The sequence below is a fragment of the Scleropages formosus genome, chromosome 3 (genome assembly GCF_900964775.1).
Source record: "Scleropages formosus chromosome 3, fSclFor1.1, whole genome shotgun sequence".
Lineage (NCBI taxonomy): Eukaryota > Metazoa > Chordata > Actinopteri > Osteoglossiformes > Osteoglossidae > Scleropages > Scleropages formosus.
Genome location: NC_041808.1, coordinates 13,561,465 through 13,579,982, shown reverse-complemented (window position 1 = coordinate 13,579,982; position 18,518 = coordinate 13,561,465). Strand labels below are relative to the sequence as shown.

Genomic DNA, 18,518 nt, shown 5'->3' with positions numbered 1-18,518 from the left:
ACAGCTCTGGCTGACTTCAGAAGTGCAAGATTAATATTTGTTGTTACCAAGAAAGGAGTTGGGGTTCATGCACACTGAGTTAATGGTTTCCACCCTAACCACATGGCGTGCTGCCTGATCCTCAGTCTCTGGAGGGGGGAAAAAAATAAACAAAATGCCCACCACCCCGAACTTTCACATTGAATTTGATTTAACAGGCGTGGCTTGTCTCAGCTGGGGTGGGGGAACAACACATATTAGCTTGGAATTCAAGCATTGCTTTTTTTTTTTTTTTCTTTTTTTTCCTTTGAGTAGTAGTAACAAGAGCATTTACTTTTTGTGAAGTGCTCCATGTCAGTTGGCTTTATTGATTGAGAGTTCTAAGGTCTAACGAAGATTATGGATCACTGAGCTATGGCTCCATTCAGAAATTTGGAACCTGTTTAAAAGGATAGAAGAAAAGTGCTAAGTATTCTATTTTAGGAAATTGAACAAAGTAAATGTTACATTTTTTCAGTGTTTTTTCCCCCAAAATAAGGTTATTTATTTATTTGAGTAAAATTAGTTAAAAATTAGAGTAAACATGCTAAGGGACATACTCTTAACACTGTAAATTAATTCCCACAAAGGCATTTGCTGTATTTGAAATTAAAGTACTGTAGAATTGCTCTTATGTAGATGCAGTGTTTTTTTTTTTCTCTCCTCCTTTGCTGTATCATAGGACAGGCTCAAAATGCTCTGAAAAATTTTGTCAGCTGCTGAAAATTAAGCATTTTTTTTGTTCTGACTTCTATGAAGTTGCACATTTTTTGTTTTATGTATGGGTAGTTCCCCCCCCCCCCTCCAGAGATCACTGAGGAGGAAAAGTCCATGTGGCTTATTATCTTAGGTGCACAGAGCAGTCAGATACCGTACATTACATCCATGTTGGCCCTGATTTTGTTCTGGACAGTTTTCACTTCCATCACTTCTGTCTTTAAAACATAAGTTCAGTACTTGAGGAAAAGAGGCTTCTTTCCTTAAATAACTTGCACACTTTTATTCCCACGTTTTTATTGGTGTTAACCTTGTTCTTGAATTTTAAGTTATTTAACTTTTAAGACGGTTATTTTATTTGATACAAAATTTAGTGTGTGCATGCATTTATTTCATAGATGGAAAAATAGCTCTTAGATCATGGCCTATAGCTGATCTGTAAAGGCTTAGTTAAGTTCAATTATGTGAAGTTGAACTGTATTCTGAACCCTTTCCTACTGTACTCTTCTGCCCAATTCGTAGTAATTTTTGAGCTTTACTGTGGTAGAGGGAGGAAACATCTGGTCTAATTTGATTTGCATGCAAAATCCTCCCCTTCCTCTCCCTCATTGCTCAAATATAAGGACTGACTCTTGCATTCTGAATATAAGTTGAATATTTCCTTAGACACTCAAGCCAGTCAGTAGTAGTACGACTCTCCGGTACAGACCTGTGTGTATCTTGAAGCCACTGGCTAGGGAAAGCATAGCAGCACTGTTTATTGTATTTGCTTGTTTGCAGGAGAACACACACCCACACTGGCATCAAGAAATCTGCTCTTACACTGTCACACATGGATCTTTCCAAATCTTTGACCAGCATTGCTGCGGCTCTTATAGAAAGCACGTTAAATGCATGAGCCGGGCAGGTTGAGTAGCCTACAAGAGTGCTTACCAACACGTAAAGTAGCAGATGTACTGTGGATTTGTTGGGAAGCAGATGTTTACCGGGTTGCCAACAAAACGCATCCATCTTTAATTCACCACTGCACAATTTGTGCCATGGCATTCAGGAGAATGTGCAGTCACACTGGTAAATGACCGTAAATGATGTGATATATAAGGATATAGAAGATCCATGTTCATATCCCCATTTATTTAGAGGAGCTTTTAAAAGCGATTGTCCAATGTTTAATGAATATTCAAGTGTGCAGTCCATAAACTAGAATGTCTGTTTCTTAACAAATATTCCATTAATAATGCTAGTGGTGATTTATTCTTGCCTTTCTGGATATGCTTACACATCCACTGTGTTTATGTACACTGACTGTTTTAGGAGAGAAAGAGGGTAAAGAAACCACCTGAAGACATGGCGAGTTGCCCCTGTTGTAGCATTAATGATGTAAGGCCACTCAACGGCACCTTCCTCTCTGACGTCTGCTTTGCAGGGTATGCACTCATTCCCTGCTTTCTCCTCATAGTCCGTGACTCCTGCCTCTTCAAACGGCTTTCACATCACCTGACTCTTCAGCTGAGGATTAAGACGTAGTAACTAATGTACGTTCTTGGTACATTTTTTTTCCCCTTTTTTTTTTTATTTTTAAATTTCAGGTGTGACTCTTTCTGATGTGTTTGCTAGTATTTTGTAGACCAACATATTCTGGTCTCTCGAGACAGTCTACAATCTTAAAGCACCGATTTTGGTGCAAATTCTTTATAAAATATAATCTCTGTGTAATATTGCATTTATTACTATTACCATTGTTGTTGCAGTTCTTGTTGTTATTAATGCTTGGGAAAAGAGCTATTTACATTTAAGCAATCGTCAAGATTGGATACAAAGAGTCCTGCTGAAATGCACAGATACAGAGAAACTGAGACAAACTTTGCTTCCTCACAGTGTCTTGCAAGTGCTTTCTCGTGTTGAATAAATTGGAGCTGTTGTAGATGTTGTCATTCGTCTGAAGAGCCCACTTTTGGTTAACTGGTGTTGCTTTGTAAATTTGCTAGACATAGTCTTATTTACTACCGATATGACTGGCCTGCTCTCCTTTATGGGACAGTTTGGTCTAGAACGATATTCTTTTGATGGTGTTACAGATTGCCCAGTCTGAAGTCCTTCCCTAAAAAACCAATTTCTGAAGCTCATGATCATGGGATTTGATTTGAGCCATAAGAAGAATGTAAAGCAAAGGTTTCATGTCCACTTAGTTGGTGCCCTGTCCACCCTTGGATAGAAGCTCCCCTGGTCCTTGGTCATTTCCATCTCCACCAGTCAAACGGGCCTCAGTCGTCCCGCAGATTTCAGCCCCCTTGTTTGATGTGCCTTTCAGCAGGCTCTTAACTGTCTTTAACGTTTGGGTACATACACTTGTATATAGTACTGTAATGTGCAACTGCTAATCCACTTGCTCTGAGTCAGCATTTATATTAAATGATCTCTACAAATCAGTAATGCAAAGATCTCTGTTGACTGGTTGCCAATGCAGAGCTGAGCATCTCTTATCCTTTCTGAGACAAAGGAGTTCAGTGCCAGAATGTGTAACATTTGTTTACTTAACCATTTTGTTTCTGTTAAAATGACACACTTCAGAAGGGTAAGACAAATGTTTTGTTCTGCATATAAGGTGTTAGTTTAGCAAAGAATGGCCTGTTTTGTGTGTTGCTGTTGATCGCAGTTTAACTGTATGCAGGAGTGAAGCAGGTTTTAATATTAGCGTTATATGTTCAGCATTGTTTACCTTTATAGAGCTTGTAGTTCACTCATTTTAGAAACAGATAAAATCTTATATAATATTTTCTCATGTGGACCCAGTGTTTCGAAAAAAAAAAAAAAAAACTTTACATTTGTTAAGGACATTAATGATACTTCTAACAGGCTGAGAACTGTGGCTTATTTCACTTGTTTGGGTAACTAGTTAGCCAGCTAACTGTCTCAAACATGTTGCCAGAACCTGAGATTACACAGTAGAAAGTGTGATCTGACTTCTGTTAACACAAGTTATTTTACTGCTGCAGTACTTCCCAGGTCTACTGAAATCTTAGTTACTTGCAAAAAATTGTCATAAGTAGTATAATTGAATTTCACAAACTGTCTTAAACCACCAGTTCCTTTTCCAGTTGTTTTATTGACACACATTTTATTGAAACCTTAGAGCTTGCTAATATAGTTCCATCATTCTCAAATTTAACTTTTAAAAATTACTCAGCCAGTGTTAAGTTTTCAGGTAAAATGATTTGGATGGAACATTTGCACAAGTTAAATAAGCAAGAGTCAAAGATTTGTTTTGAACGGTTATACTGCTTTTGAATATTGCCACATTCAAAAGCTGATTGCAAAATTTTACCTGAAAAATTAACACAATGTTAGTTTATATTTAAAGAAACTAAACTAAAAACGGTAGTTCTGCAATGGAAAATGAGTGCCCTGAATAAGTAAAACAAAGTATACAGGATCCATACATTTTGAGAAAAGTATTAGTGTATGTTAATTGTCATTGTTATGGGAATTTTTTTTTTCTCCTTTTCTCAACGAGAAATGTTTAGACTCACTTGTAACTTTATTTTATGATCACTGAGGTAACATACCATGTTTACAGAGGATTGAATCATGTTGGCCATTTGCAAACAACATTGAAAACTATTGAAAAGGAACATGAAGATGTCAGTATATTGCAGGACATCACACACACACACACACACACACACACACACACACACACAAAGTACTAGTGTTTTAGCTCGTAGCTGTAGGAAAGTGACAAGTGTTTGGGTTCTGTGTGAATTGGTGTATACGGGGGGAGTGCTTCACTCTTTGGCATCTTGTTTGTGCCGAGTGCTCTCGATGCCTAGACTCGCTCAGTGAACGAATATGAACAAGATTGGGCTGTTCTTGTTGCTTTGTTTTTAATTTTATTCCTCACATTGGGAAATGTAATTGCTTTTGAAGATTTCTCCCAACTTTTCTTGTTAAGACTGCTTAAATTGAGGTACAGGTTAAACTTCAACAAGAAAAATATGAAAATGTATGTTTTTATATTATACTCCATTAAGGAATGTTTAGAATTATCTTTCTCCAATGTGGATGTAGCTGTTATTATGCCATTTTTTTTCTTTGTAAAAGAATTCACTGTGTGAAAATTGGTTTGCATTTTTGTATAATACAATCTGCTTTTTTGTTTCTTGAGAAGGGGGGAATTGACTAACTGGAAGTTTGAAGAAAAGAAAAAAAAAAAAACCTGTGATACTGAAAATGTAACTTATGTACAACAGTGATTCTTTACTTGCAGGGACTGTGATTAAATAATATTGTAAATTGGCACTAATTGTATTTCTTTCCCTTCCCCCTTTCCGGAACCTACACTCAGTATGGCATACTGTTATAGTTCCTATTCTGGAAATACAGGGTCGGGGGCAGAGAACAGAGGGGTCACAGACATCAGGCACACAGACGCATGAGAGAGGCAGCTGAGCCACCGACTCACTTGAAATACATGAAGGTGGAGAGAACATGCAAACACCACACAAAACTGAGCCAGATTCAACCCATGACTGAAATAATGGTGTGGAAGTTGCTGGTATTGGCAAAGCAAAATGATAAAGATGACAAGACAGTTTTTATTTTATATTCAGTGTTTAAATAATAGTAATAAAATGCACAACTTTAGTAACTATGGATATAAACTAAAAAAATTTAAAAAGGAACATATCAGTATTACTTTTTCAGCACCAATAGGGTTATACACAACTTTAATGATACAAAAAATATTTCAAAAGGCTTGGTACAAGCATTAGAAAAAAAACCTGCAGTTCTGATCAGGTTGATATTTTTCTTCCCCATTAATAACATGCATGCCTTACTTCACTGCAAAGAAAATGTTTTTAATCACAAACAGAATACAGTGATTTCACTGGAGAGACTCTTTACCAGTCCCACATGAGCCTAGGGGGAGTAAAGCTTCATAACCCATGCATTTAGAGACAAACAAAATTTATGTCCACATTTGTAAAAATTTCACTGTCAGCCAAGAGAACCAGGTAAGGATGGCACTGATGGAAAAGGCTTTTAGCTGTTCATCTGCCTGGGTTTTTCGCCGAATATCCTAAAACCGTGGGACCTTTCATACAAACCCTGAAACGGACACAGACGGGATTCCTTCACAGTAACACGTAAAGTGCTTAGTTTCTTCTGAGAAACACGATGAGGCTTAGATCGTTCGCGAGCTTTACAACTGGGGCTGTTGAACACCATGACCTAGTGGTTGTTATGAAGGTTTTCAATTGCACACATTGATTTAAGGAAACACATACCTGCCCTGAAACTAATCTTTAGGCCAAAAACGCTTCCTCCCCCCACATATCTTGACCAACAGCATAATCTTAACCCAATAAGTAGAATCTTACATATAAACCATGCAATCCAATGACATAGAGACAGGCAATGACAAAAAAAAAAAAAAAAAAATTCCATTTTAACTTGATGCACCTTTCAGTGACACTTAACTTTTACAATTTTTTTTTAAAGTTACCACTTTTGGTTAACATTTTGCACTTTTATTTAAATCCGTGAGTTAAATATTTGGCATGGGACCGAGAATGTTGTGACAAAACAAAAAAAAAAAAAAAATTCAGGTTAATACGGAAGAAAGAAAACAACCACTTTGAAGAAAGCACTTGCCATCTATTAAATGACAGAAATGCTGCGATCTGTATTGAGGAGGAATGCAACCACATTTGACAAGACAATGCTCTACGGAGAGTGCGTTACAGTGTTCCCTTTGAGTAAACAAGAACTTGTGAACCGAGTCCCTCGCAACCTAGGAAAGCGTCAACGTTCAAGCGACGCTTCCTGCTGGGGCCTGAACCAGTGTCAGCATCTCGTTCACGGCAACGCGTGACTACAGCCTTGACTGGGCCCCCACTTGGTCATTACAGACATTTCGGTGAACGTCCTTCGAGACTGCGTAAGAAATAAAACATTGCTTTTTCACAGAACTTACACAAAAACCGTAACGTTAAGACACAATAAGTAACCGCGAGACAACAGAGCAGGCGCTGTACGCACTGCCAGGTTAAGGGGAAATCTAAAAGCCTGCATGTCGTCGTTTTTTTTGCATAAAAGTTCCGTTAAAAATTTCAGACCATAGAAATGGCTCGCGTATCTATACTCACATCATACATTTATCCAGCTATTCACTATTAAAGCTTTAAAATGTCTTAAATGAGTTCCTGTTGTAATTGGCACAAGGAAAAAAAAGTGAAGATACCAGCAAGTTCAGAGCCAGGCAAGATGTGTCCACTGCCCAAACAAGGTCCCCTCCTTTTATTCCTATAAAACGTTCAACATCAAAACTTCTACTTCCATAGCAAATGCAACCGGAACAATTGAAAAAGAAAAACCTTCGCAGAAGAACATGGGATGGTGACAAACTTCCAACAAAAGTCTGATCCAATCAGAGTTCAAAACAGTTCGACATCCAATTATCTTTAACATAATTCTACATACATTAATAACTGTATGCAAGAAATTGGCATGTCTCAGGATCGCATCAAAGACAAGGAGCGTGCTTCACCGTGCCAGATAAGGCTGAAGAACTACCTCGTCTCCACATTGTTCTGGTGACAATCATCTCAAACTTTACTTGGAGATCCACGGTAGTATCTAATCACAACTGGCCCATATTTAGAACAAGAGAATATCCAAAGCCTATAAAATAACCATTAGAAAAAAAATTAATGCCAGTTTAACTGAACCTTTAACAAACTAATTATGTGTAACATATGAGAGAAGTCAAAATAAAAACACCACCATGCTGTATGTATCCATGGCAGAGATGTTTCAAAGTCCTCGAAGTAGGAAAGGGATGTAAGCGTAAAAGTTGGCATCACCGCCAATTCAACCGAGGTTCAACTGGAGAGGCGAGTGATGATATTTAATCGGATGAACCCAGCAACTGGTAAGTGAAGCTACAGAAATACAGTACTCTGGAAAACTGTAACACCCAGCTGACAAAGACCTCTGCAGGGGTTAAAGTGACTCTGGTTTGGAAAAACACCACATGGTCCTGTGGCTCACACCAACTACTTCTTATTGTTATATCTCAGTTGCAACTATCACTGTATCAATATATTACAACACTATATATATTCACGTTTCTGGAAAAAAAAAAAAGTTTTAAAACAAGTGTAAGCTGATTTACAACCACACCGTACATATTAAGCACATGCAATAAAATATTTCACCCCTACAGAAAGACAATTCCAAAGCTTAGTCTTATATATCTGAAAATATAAAATATACAAAAATTATTTAAAAAAAAGAAAAAAAAAAAACATACCTGATATTTGCATTGTAACGCAGTATTGTTTATAGATGTGTTTCTTGGCAACTGTTTAGGACCTTTGATCAAAAGTATAGTCTTCTAGCGATAAATGAGAGCTTTGTAGAGTCGTTCAGAGAGAACAGCACATACGAAAAAAATTCTACAGAGCAATCAGTAGCTGTAATGTTTCTTTCTTTCCTCATGTACACATTCGACCTTCCATAAAAATCTTGCCAAGCACCCACGTGCGATTCACAGCCGAGAAAAAAACTAAAACGTATCAATTAGTCTGACTATGCTGCTACATAACTTTGAATCTCCATTGCTGTACACATAAACATTTCCTTAAAAACACATATACATATATATTTAGTGATAGAGAAAAAGATGCAAAAATCTTATTTTCTTTGTTTTCTTAGACTCCTTTTTTAAACTCTAAATATTGTAATTTGGCTTATGAGTGTAGAAATAGCATTTTCTTTTATTATTCAACAGTCAGAAAGACCTCAGATATGTTTGTTTTTTTTTCTAAGCCCTGAACCCAAAACATAACGGTATTGGCTTGATATTCCCTTATCCTCCTGAGACCCAGTCATTCACTTTTATTCACTCTAGAGGACAATTTTTTTCTGAGCGTATCTCTCAAACTGTATGTTACAGTATTGAGTCTTAATGCAACTTATAGTGGACAATCTCTACTGATACTAAGTGTTTGGAATTTGCTTTGGACAACTTTCCAGAAATTCGAGAAACACATCCAAATACCTTTTTTTTTTTTTTTTTTTTGCTGGGTCTCGAAAGGATCTATGTCACAGTAATAAAACTGCATTAGTGAACCTATTTTTAATAAAGTGAACGTTCCATTGCGTGTGGTCTTCCACTAGACCTCGGCAATCCCACACTACACTATCAGCTAATCTTTTACCTTTGTAATCGTTTTCTCTTTTTTGGTTAAAGTGTTCCTTATTTTCTGGCCTGCTTTGCTTGCCTCTCAAAATAAAATTTAAAAAAAAAAAAAAAAAAAAAACAAAAAATCATTCACAGAAGTTCCATCTTACTCCAGCTCAGACATCTAGGAGTCACAAACACAACGAGAAGACACAACAATGCGACCGACTCCTCTTTCCAAAGCAGTCGCGCTCACACCAAGAAAAACGCACAACCTACGAAAAACGCACAACTCAAACGAAAACGTTTCACGAAACAATTCGGCAAAGTGCATGCACCAATCTGCCTGTAGCAGAGCTGTATTGCATGGAGATGTGTGCATATGTGTGTATGTGTGTGTACATATGTGTGAAGGAGGTAACTAATCCCAGAGATTTCACTGTTAGCTTATCTGCAGTTGAAGTCTGTTTTATTACGTTAGATTGGAAAGACGAGAAGAAGGAGGGGGAAGGAAAAAAAAAAAAAAAGGAAAAACCTTTCAGCAGCTAGTTGAATCGATTTAGAACCATAAACCGGAGCTCAAGGAGGAACATAAATACGAATAAAGAACAAGTAACGTCGAAATTCTAAGTGTACGTATTACTATTTAAACTGCTTGCAGCTGTCGGAATTTTCTAAGTGCTTCTGACCATTTATTGTCATGCAGCCCACAGGTAGGTAGTTCAGCTGTACATATTTGTTCATAGTAGTCTCTCTGCTCATCTATTCTTGAAACAGTGCATATGTTACAAAGTGAGCATTAAAACCACTTAAAATTCAGTATTACCATATAGTAAAAAAACATAGATACGGTCAGTCTAATTAGGCCACAATAAAATGATCAACTGCTTGAGTTACATGCAGGAAATATTATTTTCACCCTGCACTGCTGACCACACGATTGTCCAGAGGCATAAATTGTGAAGAGTATTTCGTAACCATTTAGTCTTATTTATTGTCTCAACTATGACTACTTTTAAACCTATAAATGCCTGGCACAGAAGGTTCTGGCAATGTTATTTCAATTATATTTAAGAGCTAGACAAATCATAATATCTCTTGCTACATATTCAATCCTAATCTCTCAATACAATTCAGGAGTAAAAATGACTAATAAGTAGAAGACATGTAAAGGCAAATAAGTTTCCAATATAATCTGAGGTTTTCGTGGAGTTTCTTCATTAGTTTTTTCTGAGTATGGTCTTTTATTGCAGGTAGATGTGGTTTTGAAATATAAATTTATAAATAACAACTGTAAAAATGTTTACTGTAACATTTTAAGTCTGTCTGACCAGAAACTGATGACTGAAAGCAAAATAATCTCTTATAAAATATCTGTGACATGCAAAAGTCAATATTTTGGATCTTCCCTTTTTCTCCTATATTCAGGAAAAGCAAATCCACAAATTACCCCGAAACAACATTAAACTAATCCACCCGCTTTCCATCGGCCACCCATCAAATCTCAAACGATCCGTCAACTGGAGAGCACAGAACGGGGGACAGGCGGATGCACTTGCGGTACCTCGAAAGCAGGGGGTCGCCGTTGAGCGACCCGCTGCCCTTGTCCCCCTCCCCGGTCGCTGTGCCCGCCGACTGCCGCTCCACCCTCCCCGGTCAGTCTGGGCCAGTGGTGGACACGGAGGGCTGCACGGCCTCCCCGAAGGAGTTCGCGTCCCCGCCGCTGCCCCCGCCCGCGTCCTCCTGGCTGGACGACTCGTCCTCGTTGGGCCCGCCGCGGGAGCTGACGGTGGTGGTGGTCTCGGGGGAGGCGCTATGGGAGCCCTCCTGAGGGGCGCAGCCCGGGTGGTTTTTGCGGAAGTGCTGATTGAGGATGGCCTGGAAGGGGAAGCTCTTGCCGCAGACGTGGCAGTGGAAGGGCTTGTTTCCCGTGTGCTTGCGGATGTGGTACTCGAGCTGGTCCTTGCGCGTGTACTTCTTTCCGCAGATGCGGCAGGCGAACGGCGTGATGCCCATGTGCAGCCGCATGTGTCGGTCCAGGCTGCCCTTCTGGTTGAAGGACTTGCAGCAGTAGATGCAGGTGAGGCGTGGGTTGTAGCGGAACCAGCGGTCTCCCACTTGCTCCCGCAGGTACTCCTCGTACCCTCCCATGTCAAACACGGCCTGCTCCTCCCCCTGGTCACACACAGGACAGGCGTGGCAGGAAACTACTGAACACGCGACGACGACTTCATATTGATCGATAGAAACAGAACAGAAAATGACCCAGTGCTGTGCTTTTCAATCAGGCACACCTGAAAGTGCCAGGGGTGCTGCTGCAAGATCATCAGTCATCTTGCCAAGGCTTAATCATCTTACTTGTCTGAAAAATTATGACAGTAATTATTATCTGCTGCAGCAGAGATGTAACAGTTTTCTGGAACAGATGTCATCTCTTTCAAACTAGTACACATACACACGATTAATGATTAAGACAAAGTCACCATCTGTTTGACATCAGTTGGTTTATAGTTACCCACCCTCCAACATGTGATCGGTTTTCATCAGCTAATGTGCTTGACTTGTCCGGGGGACGTAACGAGCCGCTTTCGTACTCATTAATACAGTACTGACTGAGCCTGCTTGAGGGAAAGCGCTCCAGGAGAAAAACGACTGGGGTGCAACAGAGTAGGATATGTGACTTGAGGGTCCGTCGCAAAAAAAAGGTTAAAAACCACTGATCTAGTGCTATTGAAACTCCACAATTAAGGGCTTGAGGTAATCATTCGATTGCCAAGTAAACCCTCCATCCGGTCACGGAACCTGAATTATTCCTGGAATTCTGTCTATAAGGAGGTGGTCTGAATGCCAAAGAAATTATTCCCTTTATTTCTTACAGGGAAAATCACAGCGGGACCCCAGGTTATGAACATTCAAGTAGAGCACCACAGGTCCGCACCTGCCCCGATAGAATGACGACCAGCTGCTGCCCATGGAGCTGTCAACAGGGACTTCGAGAGGCAGCTGGTCTGAACACTCAGGAGAGCTGGGGTTAAGCGTGGAAGTGAGCAGGAAGGCTTCCTACACCGGGCCCCACTTTGTCCTCTAGGGGTCATTTTTCTGGTCTTTTCGTGTTGGTTTTATGTTTTAGTTCTTGGCTGATGTTATCGCGCGGAAGGGGCCGTTTTTTTTCTCTGCCCGTTTTATGTTTGAGCAACGAAGCCTGTGCGGGTGGTAAAACCTACTGTGCAGAACCTCTGCCCCACAAATGAGCACAGCTTGTACCGGGTATTAGTGAATTTTTCTATGCTGTGTTGGATATTGAAAAAGATGCTAGAGCCACACATAAGCACAAGCGCCCTGGGGTCCGGCTCCAGACAGTTTTATATTGTGCTTTCTCACCTCCAGCTGTAGTACCATTGAGCAAGGTACTTACCCTAAATTGCTCCAGTAAAATCACTCAGCTGTATAAATGGGTAAAGAACTAAGTAGCTTAACATTGTAAGTTGCTTTTAAGAAAAGCATCAGCTAAATGAATAAATGTAGAAGTGCATTTCACAACAGAGACAGACATGTGATTTTCGAAGTCCAATACCAACGGTTTTATACAACTAGCTGCATGCAGAACCGACGACGAGTCCCTCGCCTGCTGATCCCAATTAAGGTCCTAAGTAGGGGACCCGCTGCAATCTGTTATCTGACTGACACAAGTGAACGCTAAAAATGACAAAAGTACACAACCTTAAATAAAATCATTCTAAGCTTACTGTGATTACATTATAAAGAAAATCTCTTATCACACAAGTTGTTCTGATTATCAAGTCTGAAAAAAGCTGCTTACTACTGGTGTACATTGATGTTACTGGAGTGGGGGTGTCATATTCTGCAACACACACACACACACACACACACACACACACACACACACACACACACACACACACACACTGGTTGAAGCCGCTTGTCCGTCCTGAGTGGGGTCGCGGCGAGCTGGAGCCTAACCGAGCAACACAGGGCGTGGGGCTGAAGGGGGAGGGGACACACCCAGGACGGGACGCCAGTCCATCACAAGGCACCCCAAGCAGGACTCGAACCCCAGACCCACCAGAGGGCAGAACCTGGCCAAACCCACTGCGCCCCCCATATTCTGCTAGCACAATACAATTTTAACGACAATTTCCATATTTACAGGGAAACAGTACAAGACAAATTTTTCCATCTTTTCAACATTCTCAGTGCCCTTAGCCTGACCGCACAGCTGGGACTAGTTACTCATCTGAGCATATTATCTGGTTTCTTTCAGCTCTCACACTTCATACACTTAGGGACCGGAAAGTCCAGATTACTGGAGACGAAGTCCTTACGCTGTAGTGAGTACTACATTTTTTTTTTTTTTTTTTTTTTTTGAAGTCTGGATAAGTGAATGTCCACAGAACAAATGACGGTGTAACAGGTGGTGGGAGTTCAGCAGCTGCTAACCATTGTCAGGGAGCAGGAAAGCCAAGGTAAGACTTCACACACAGACGTGGGGCAGGTTCCGAGGAAGTGTGGGGTACGAGTGTGTGGTGCGTACCTGAGAGGTGGGCTGTCTCTGGTCATCCACTCTTCCTGGAGACTCACTCTTGGCTCTTTGGCGCTCAGCTGTCACCACCACACTACCAGTCGGGCTAAACCTGGCAAGCCAAAAAAGCGCCACAAATCACCCTTAGATTAATGACGTGTTCATATTATTGTTAATAAATGCTAGCATGAAATATGTTACACACACATTGTCTGAACCACTTGTCCCATACAGGGTCGCGGGAAGCCGGAGCCTAACCCGGCAGCACAGGGCGTAAGGGACACACCCAGGACGGAACGCCAGTCCGTCGCAAGGCACCCCAAGCGGGACGTGAACCCCAAACCCACCGGAGATCAGGACCCGGTCCAACCCACTGCGCCACCGCGCCCCTCACCCGTGTGATGCGTTACAGCCAATACTTTTTAAGGCTGACGTTCCTGTGCCAAACGTGCTGATCGTTTTCAACAGCAGCAGCACCACACAATGACATATCTTAGAACTTACTGACTGTGCCACACATATAGTGCCTCATTCAAGGAATTGCAGCATTAAAGTGTACCTAGATAAATAAATCTAATCATGGTTCAATCATATTTAATTTCTTGTTTCTTATTAATCCAGAGATCATTATGTTGGCCCTATGTAGCGAATCTGTCTCTTTCCACTTTAAAACATGGTAAGCCTTATTATAAACAACACGCTACTATAAAGCCTGCTTTTTTTTTTTCCCCATTTTACAGCTTCTTTTGACATGCAATGCAAATCAACACAATTTAAGAGACAGTATAAGAATGCGTGTACATACATATCATACATAAATGCAACAAGGTAGTCTTTCTGAATTTACTTGAAAGAAATGCAGAATTTTCTATACACAGTTTCATTTTTTTTTTTTAAGTTACACCTGCGGGTATTTCTTCCTGGGCTTCCTGTGATTGTGCGGCAGGATTAAGGAACGTAGCCGTCACGACGACTTCTGGAAAGTGACCGAGAGCTGCAGCCACACACCTGTCTCTTTCGCTGATACTGCTCGAGGGCTGCGAGCTCTTTTGCCCAGGGGCTGCCGCCGCCGCAAAGCCTTCATGGCCCAGGTTTCTGTGCCCTGTAGTATCAATCATCATCGCGGCCACCTCCTCCGCGCTGCTCCCTTCTTCCCCGGACGCCTGGGTCTCCACACCCATCCACTCCTCCAGGCGCTCCGTCTTGATCCGCATCCCCTCCACCACACGCACGCCCTCGTCGTTCCCGCGGCCCGCCTCCGGCCCGGTCTCCACGTACCACTGCCCGGCCCGATTGATGCGCAGTATGGGCTCTTTCGTCCCGACGCCACCCGGCCCACAGAGCCCTCCGGGTCCCGAGCTACTGTGCTCCACGATCTGGGGGCTCATGGATTCCCCCGGAGGGCTCACCTCCCGCACCTCTCTCAAGTCCCGAACATCGACGGTTCCCGCGGCACGTCGCGTGTTCATCGCACGGTGGCTGCCGTGCCGCGGGCTGATGGAGCGCGACCCTGTAGCCGCCGAACCCGGACCCGCCACGGCTTTCCCCGACTCCAGTCCCCGGCCGCCTCCCCTGTGAGACTGTTCGCCGCCTCCCAGCTCGGCCTCGACGTCAGCGAGGCTGATTTTGAAGTGGATGCCCTCGAGGATCTGCGTGCAGCGGTCGATGATGTGCTGCATCTGCAGGAAGCTGGCCGCCGTTAGGTAGCTGATGATGTCGGCCAGCTGCAGGCAGAGGCGCCCCGTGTAGCAGAAGGAGAGGAGCTGCTCGAACACGGAAGGGTTGCGGATCACGGCGATGGACACGGTGCTCATCTCGCTCAGCGACATGTGGTCTCGGAAGTATGGCGAGCTGGCGGCCAGGACCACCTTGTGCGCGCGGAAGCTCTGGCCCTGAACGTTCACCACTATGTCGCAGAGGCGGCCCTGCATGCGCAGCTGGTTCAGGTGGGACAGCACCGAGTTGCTGAAGTCTGGAATATCCAGCTGGATGCTGTCCGTTCGCTCCATCTTGACACCTCTACCTCGAAACACAAACAACGACAACAAGGGTTATTTGATCTGAGGGGTGTCACAGCAAAATGAATACTAGTAACCATAAAACTATGTGTGCGTGCACGTATGCATATGCACAACTAGATATAACTATATACGTGTAATGTTTATATTCACATATAGAAATACTTAAATTCTTGTATATATAGATAAGCGGCAGGGTGGCACAGCAAGTGGCGCCGCTGCGAAAGGACGTGGGTTCGATCCCTGCTTAGTCTGTGTAGAGAGTTTGCATATTCTCCCCATGTCTGTGTGAGGGAGTGCTCCGGTTTCCTCCCACATTCCAGAGACATGCTGATGGATGTATGGATGAGTGACCCAGTGTAAGTAGTGTATTTTGCAGTGTAAGTCACCGTGGTGAATAAAGGTGCGCGGGCTCATAACACTACATAGAGTTCACTGGAAGTCGCTTTGGAGAAAAGTGTTTGCTGAATAAATGTAATGAAAAAAATATATATACAGTATGTTCACATTGTATATAAACATACAGATACTGGGCTTAGTTGCACTAACTCCTCAGTTCCCAGCTTTATAAAGCCGAGGTTACATACGAGCTTCCGAACTTTGATATTTACTGCATTTTGCATTAGTAACCAGACACAAAACGTGCAGCGAAAATGTCAAAGCAGAAGCAAATTTCACGTGTTTCCCTCCTTCACACCACATCAACAGACTGAGACTGAGCTAGTAGCGCTGACTCAATTTGGGAAAGTTAAAGCCATTCGACTCGTGTGTGGTCGATCAAGTCAAGTGGGCAGCGGAGAGAAAATTGTTTCAAGCGGATTTCGCAAAAAGAATAACAAATGGAGCCGATCTTACCTGTCCTCCTGTCCCAGTTAAGTTGACAGCAGTTGTCGAGCCTGAGGCAGGCGGGGGAAGCTGACAGTCAGCTAGTAGCTACCTAGCAGCAGCTACCTAGCTAGTCTAGACTATGCAGAAAGACAAATTAGCTTGCCAGTAATTTCACGCGCTGGGAGTTAAACTCGCGTGAAACGTGCTATGGTTCCACTGAACCATTTAAAACAAACTTAAAGGCCAGCTCAGCAAGCTGACGCGCGTTTTAAAAAAAAAAAAAAAAAAAAAAAAAAGAAAAAAAAAATCCACTAGCTGGCAGCACTGTAGTATGTTAGCTCGTTGCTAACTAGCTAGCCGCTCCGCCCAGTCGCTCCGCAGCCCGCTAGGCCGCGCCGGCCCAGCCCCGCCGTGGTCGCCTTTCCCGGTCAGCGTTGCGCACTCGAGGCCGGTGATCGGCCCCAAAAGCGCCGTGTAGCCCAATTCACCGTGTATGGGGAGGTGTCCGGATCCGTCATAAACTACTCGATGAAACATCTAACAGACCGCACTTTCACTCCGACGCGCCGCCGAACGGTTGTCGCATGTCTGTATCTAGCGCTCATCGTTGACTATTGAATGAATGTTTAAATATGTCTTCTTTTTGCCCCGAAAGCACGCGGGTGCAGGGCCGAGCGGAGCCGAGCGGAGCGGAGGACCTGCGTTCAGTCTAATGCCCGATGCGAGGCTGTAGTTTCAAAGCCCACATCGCTGCAAAATCATGTACAATATGATCATGTCACTAGGATCATGGCACCCGCGCTTCTTATATCATATGGACATATCATCATGTATACCGTTTCAGTTCCTCCTTCATTAGCCACGATAAAAAATGAAGAATTAAAAGATTAAACGGAAGAAACGAGATAATCTGAGCTGAACTGCGAGAAAAAAATGCTCGCACAATTTCGCTAGTATTACTCAGTAGGGTTATTATAATAATATATGTCGGTTTCTGACTTTACTTTCTCAGAAAAACTTTTTTTTTGTTTGTTCACTTTAAATAAATTAATTAAAAGTATGTCCGAAGTGTGCTGTGCGTGATCCGGACTGAAACAAGTGCTGTATCAACATTGTTACGAAAAAAAAAAAAAAAGCAAAAAGTTAAGGTCTGCTTTCAGTACTGTGTGTGCTGTGCTTTTCGCTCATAACGATAGAAACACCAAGCAAATGTAAAAGCTTGGCACGAAAAAGTAAATTAAAGGTAAATTATTTATTCGTTTAGTGGGGGTGCGGTGGCGCAGTGGGTTGGACCGGGTCCTGCTCTCTAGTGGGTCTGGGGTTCGAGTCCCGCTTGGGGTGCCTTGTGACGGACTGGCGTCCTGTCCTGGGTGTGTCCCTTGCGCCCTGTGTTGCCGGGTGGGCTCCGGTTCCCCGCGACCCTCTATGGGACAAGCGGTTCTGAAAATGTGTGTGTGTATTTATTCGTTTACTTAATCAATTATAAAAATGGTCAAATAAATAAATAAATACCTGAAGCCACCCCTTGACGTTTCTCATAGGCAGTGCAGGTGCCAGAATACCAAACCCATATGAGCTTCATTCATTCTCCATAACCACTTGTCCGCTGTTAATGCAGGGTCGCAGTGACCCGCACTATAAATAAAAAAAGGTTGATCTTCCATAAATTAGACGCTGACTACACCCCCCCCCCATAAAAATCGCGGAAAAGTATCAGCACATCAGCGAGCTGTTTTCAAATATTTCCTTACATTTGTCCCATAGCGTCGCTATTATGCAACTCGTGCCAGTTGTAAGACATTTGTACGTGAACCCGAAATTCCAGGGGGGCACAGATTTTTGGAGCCTCGGACGGTGCAGTAAAAACACGCGGTGCTTCCAGCTGGTGGAGCTCTGGCAACACAGAAAGGAAAACTTTCTACACTTCGCTTCCCCTTCGAGCTTCACAATGAATGAGCAGTTTTTCTAAGTTGTGGTTTACGTGTCCGCTGGTGGATCGTGTCACCAACCGACAGCGCAAAGATTAGAAAAAAATGGCCGTGTGCGCAGTAGGTTGTTGAGTCAAGTCCCCGCACATTTATCCGCCTGTACCGAGTACAAGAGAATAAAGATACATCACTAGGTTCTTCTCAACTGACAGAAAATGAAACCTTAAGAGGAAACATACGTGGGAGAAAGAATTATTTCCACAGGTTTTCTGTAAAAGTAT

General features: G+C 42.4%; 1 protein-coding gene across 3 annotated transcripts; it reads right to left on the bottom strand.

The window, feature by feature from the left end:
- Window positions 1-10,188: 10,188 nt before the first annotated feature.
- On the bottom strand, window positions 10,189-17,022 carry zbtb37 (zinc finger and BTB domain containing 37). 3 transcript variants are annotated; one of them, XM_029250618.1, is made up of 4 exons: window positions 16,337-17,022; window positions 14,472-15,486; window positions 13,476-13,575; window positions 10,189-11,098 (listed from the first exon to the last, which is right to left on the bottom strand). In XM_029250618.1, the coding sequence occupies exons 2-4, from the start codon at window positions 15,470-15,472 to the stop codon at window positions 10,580-10,582; spliced, it is 1,620 nt and encodes a 539-aa protein (XP_029106451.1). In that variant the 5' UTR covers window positions 15,473-15,486; window positions 16,337-17,022; the 3' UTR covers window positions 10,189-10,579. The 3 variants fall into 3 exon arrangements, with proteins under 3 accessions (XP_029106451.1, XP_029106450.1, XP_029106452.1); XM_029250617.1 differs by having other exon boundaries at window positions 14,472-15,482; XM_029250619.1 differs by lacking the exon at window positions 10,189-11,098 and having other exon boundaries at window positions 13,484-13,575; window positions 14,368-15,482.
- Window positions 17,023-18,518: the final 1,496 nt, after the last annotated feature.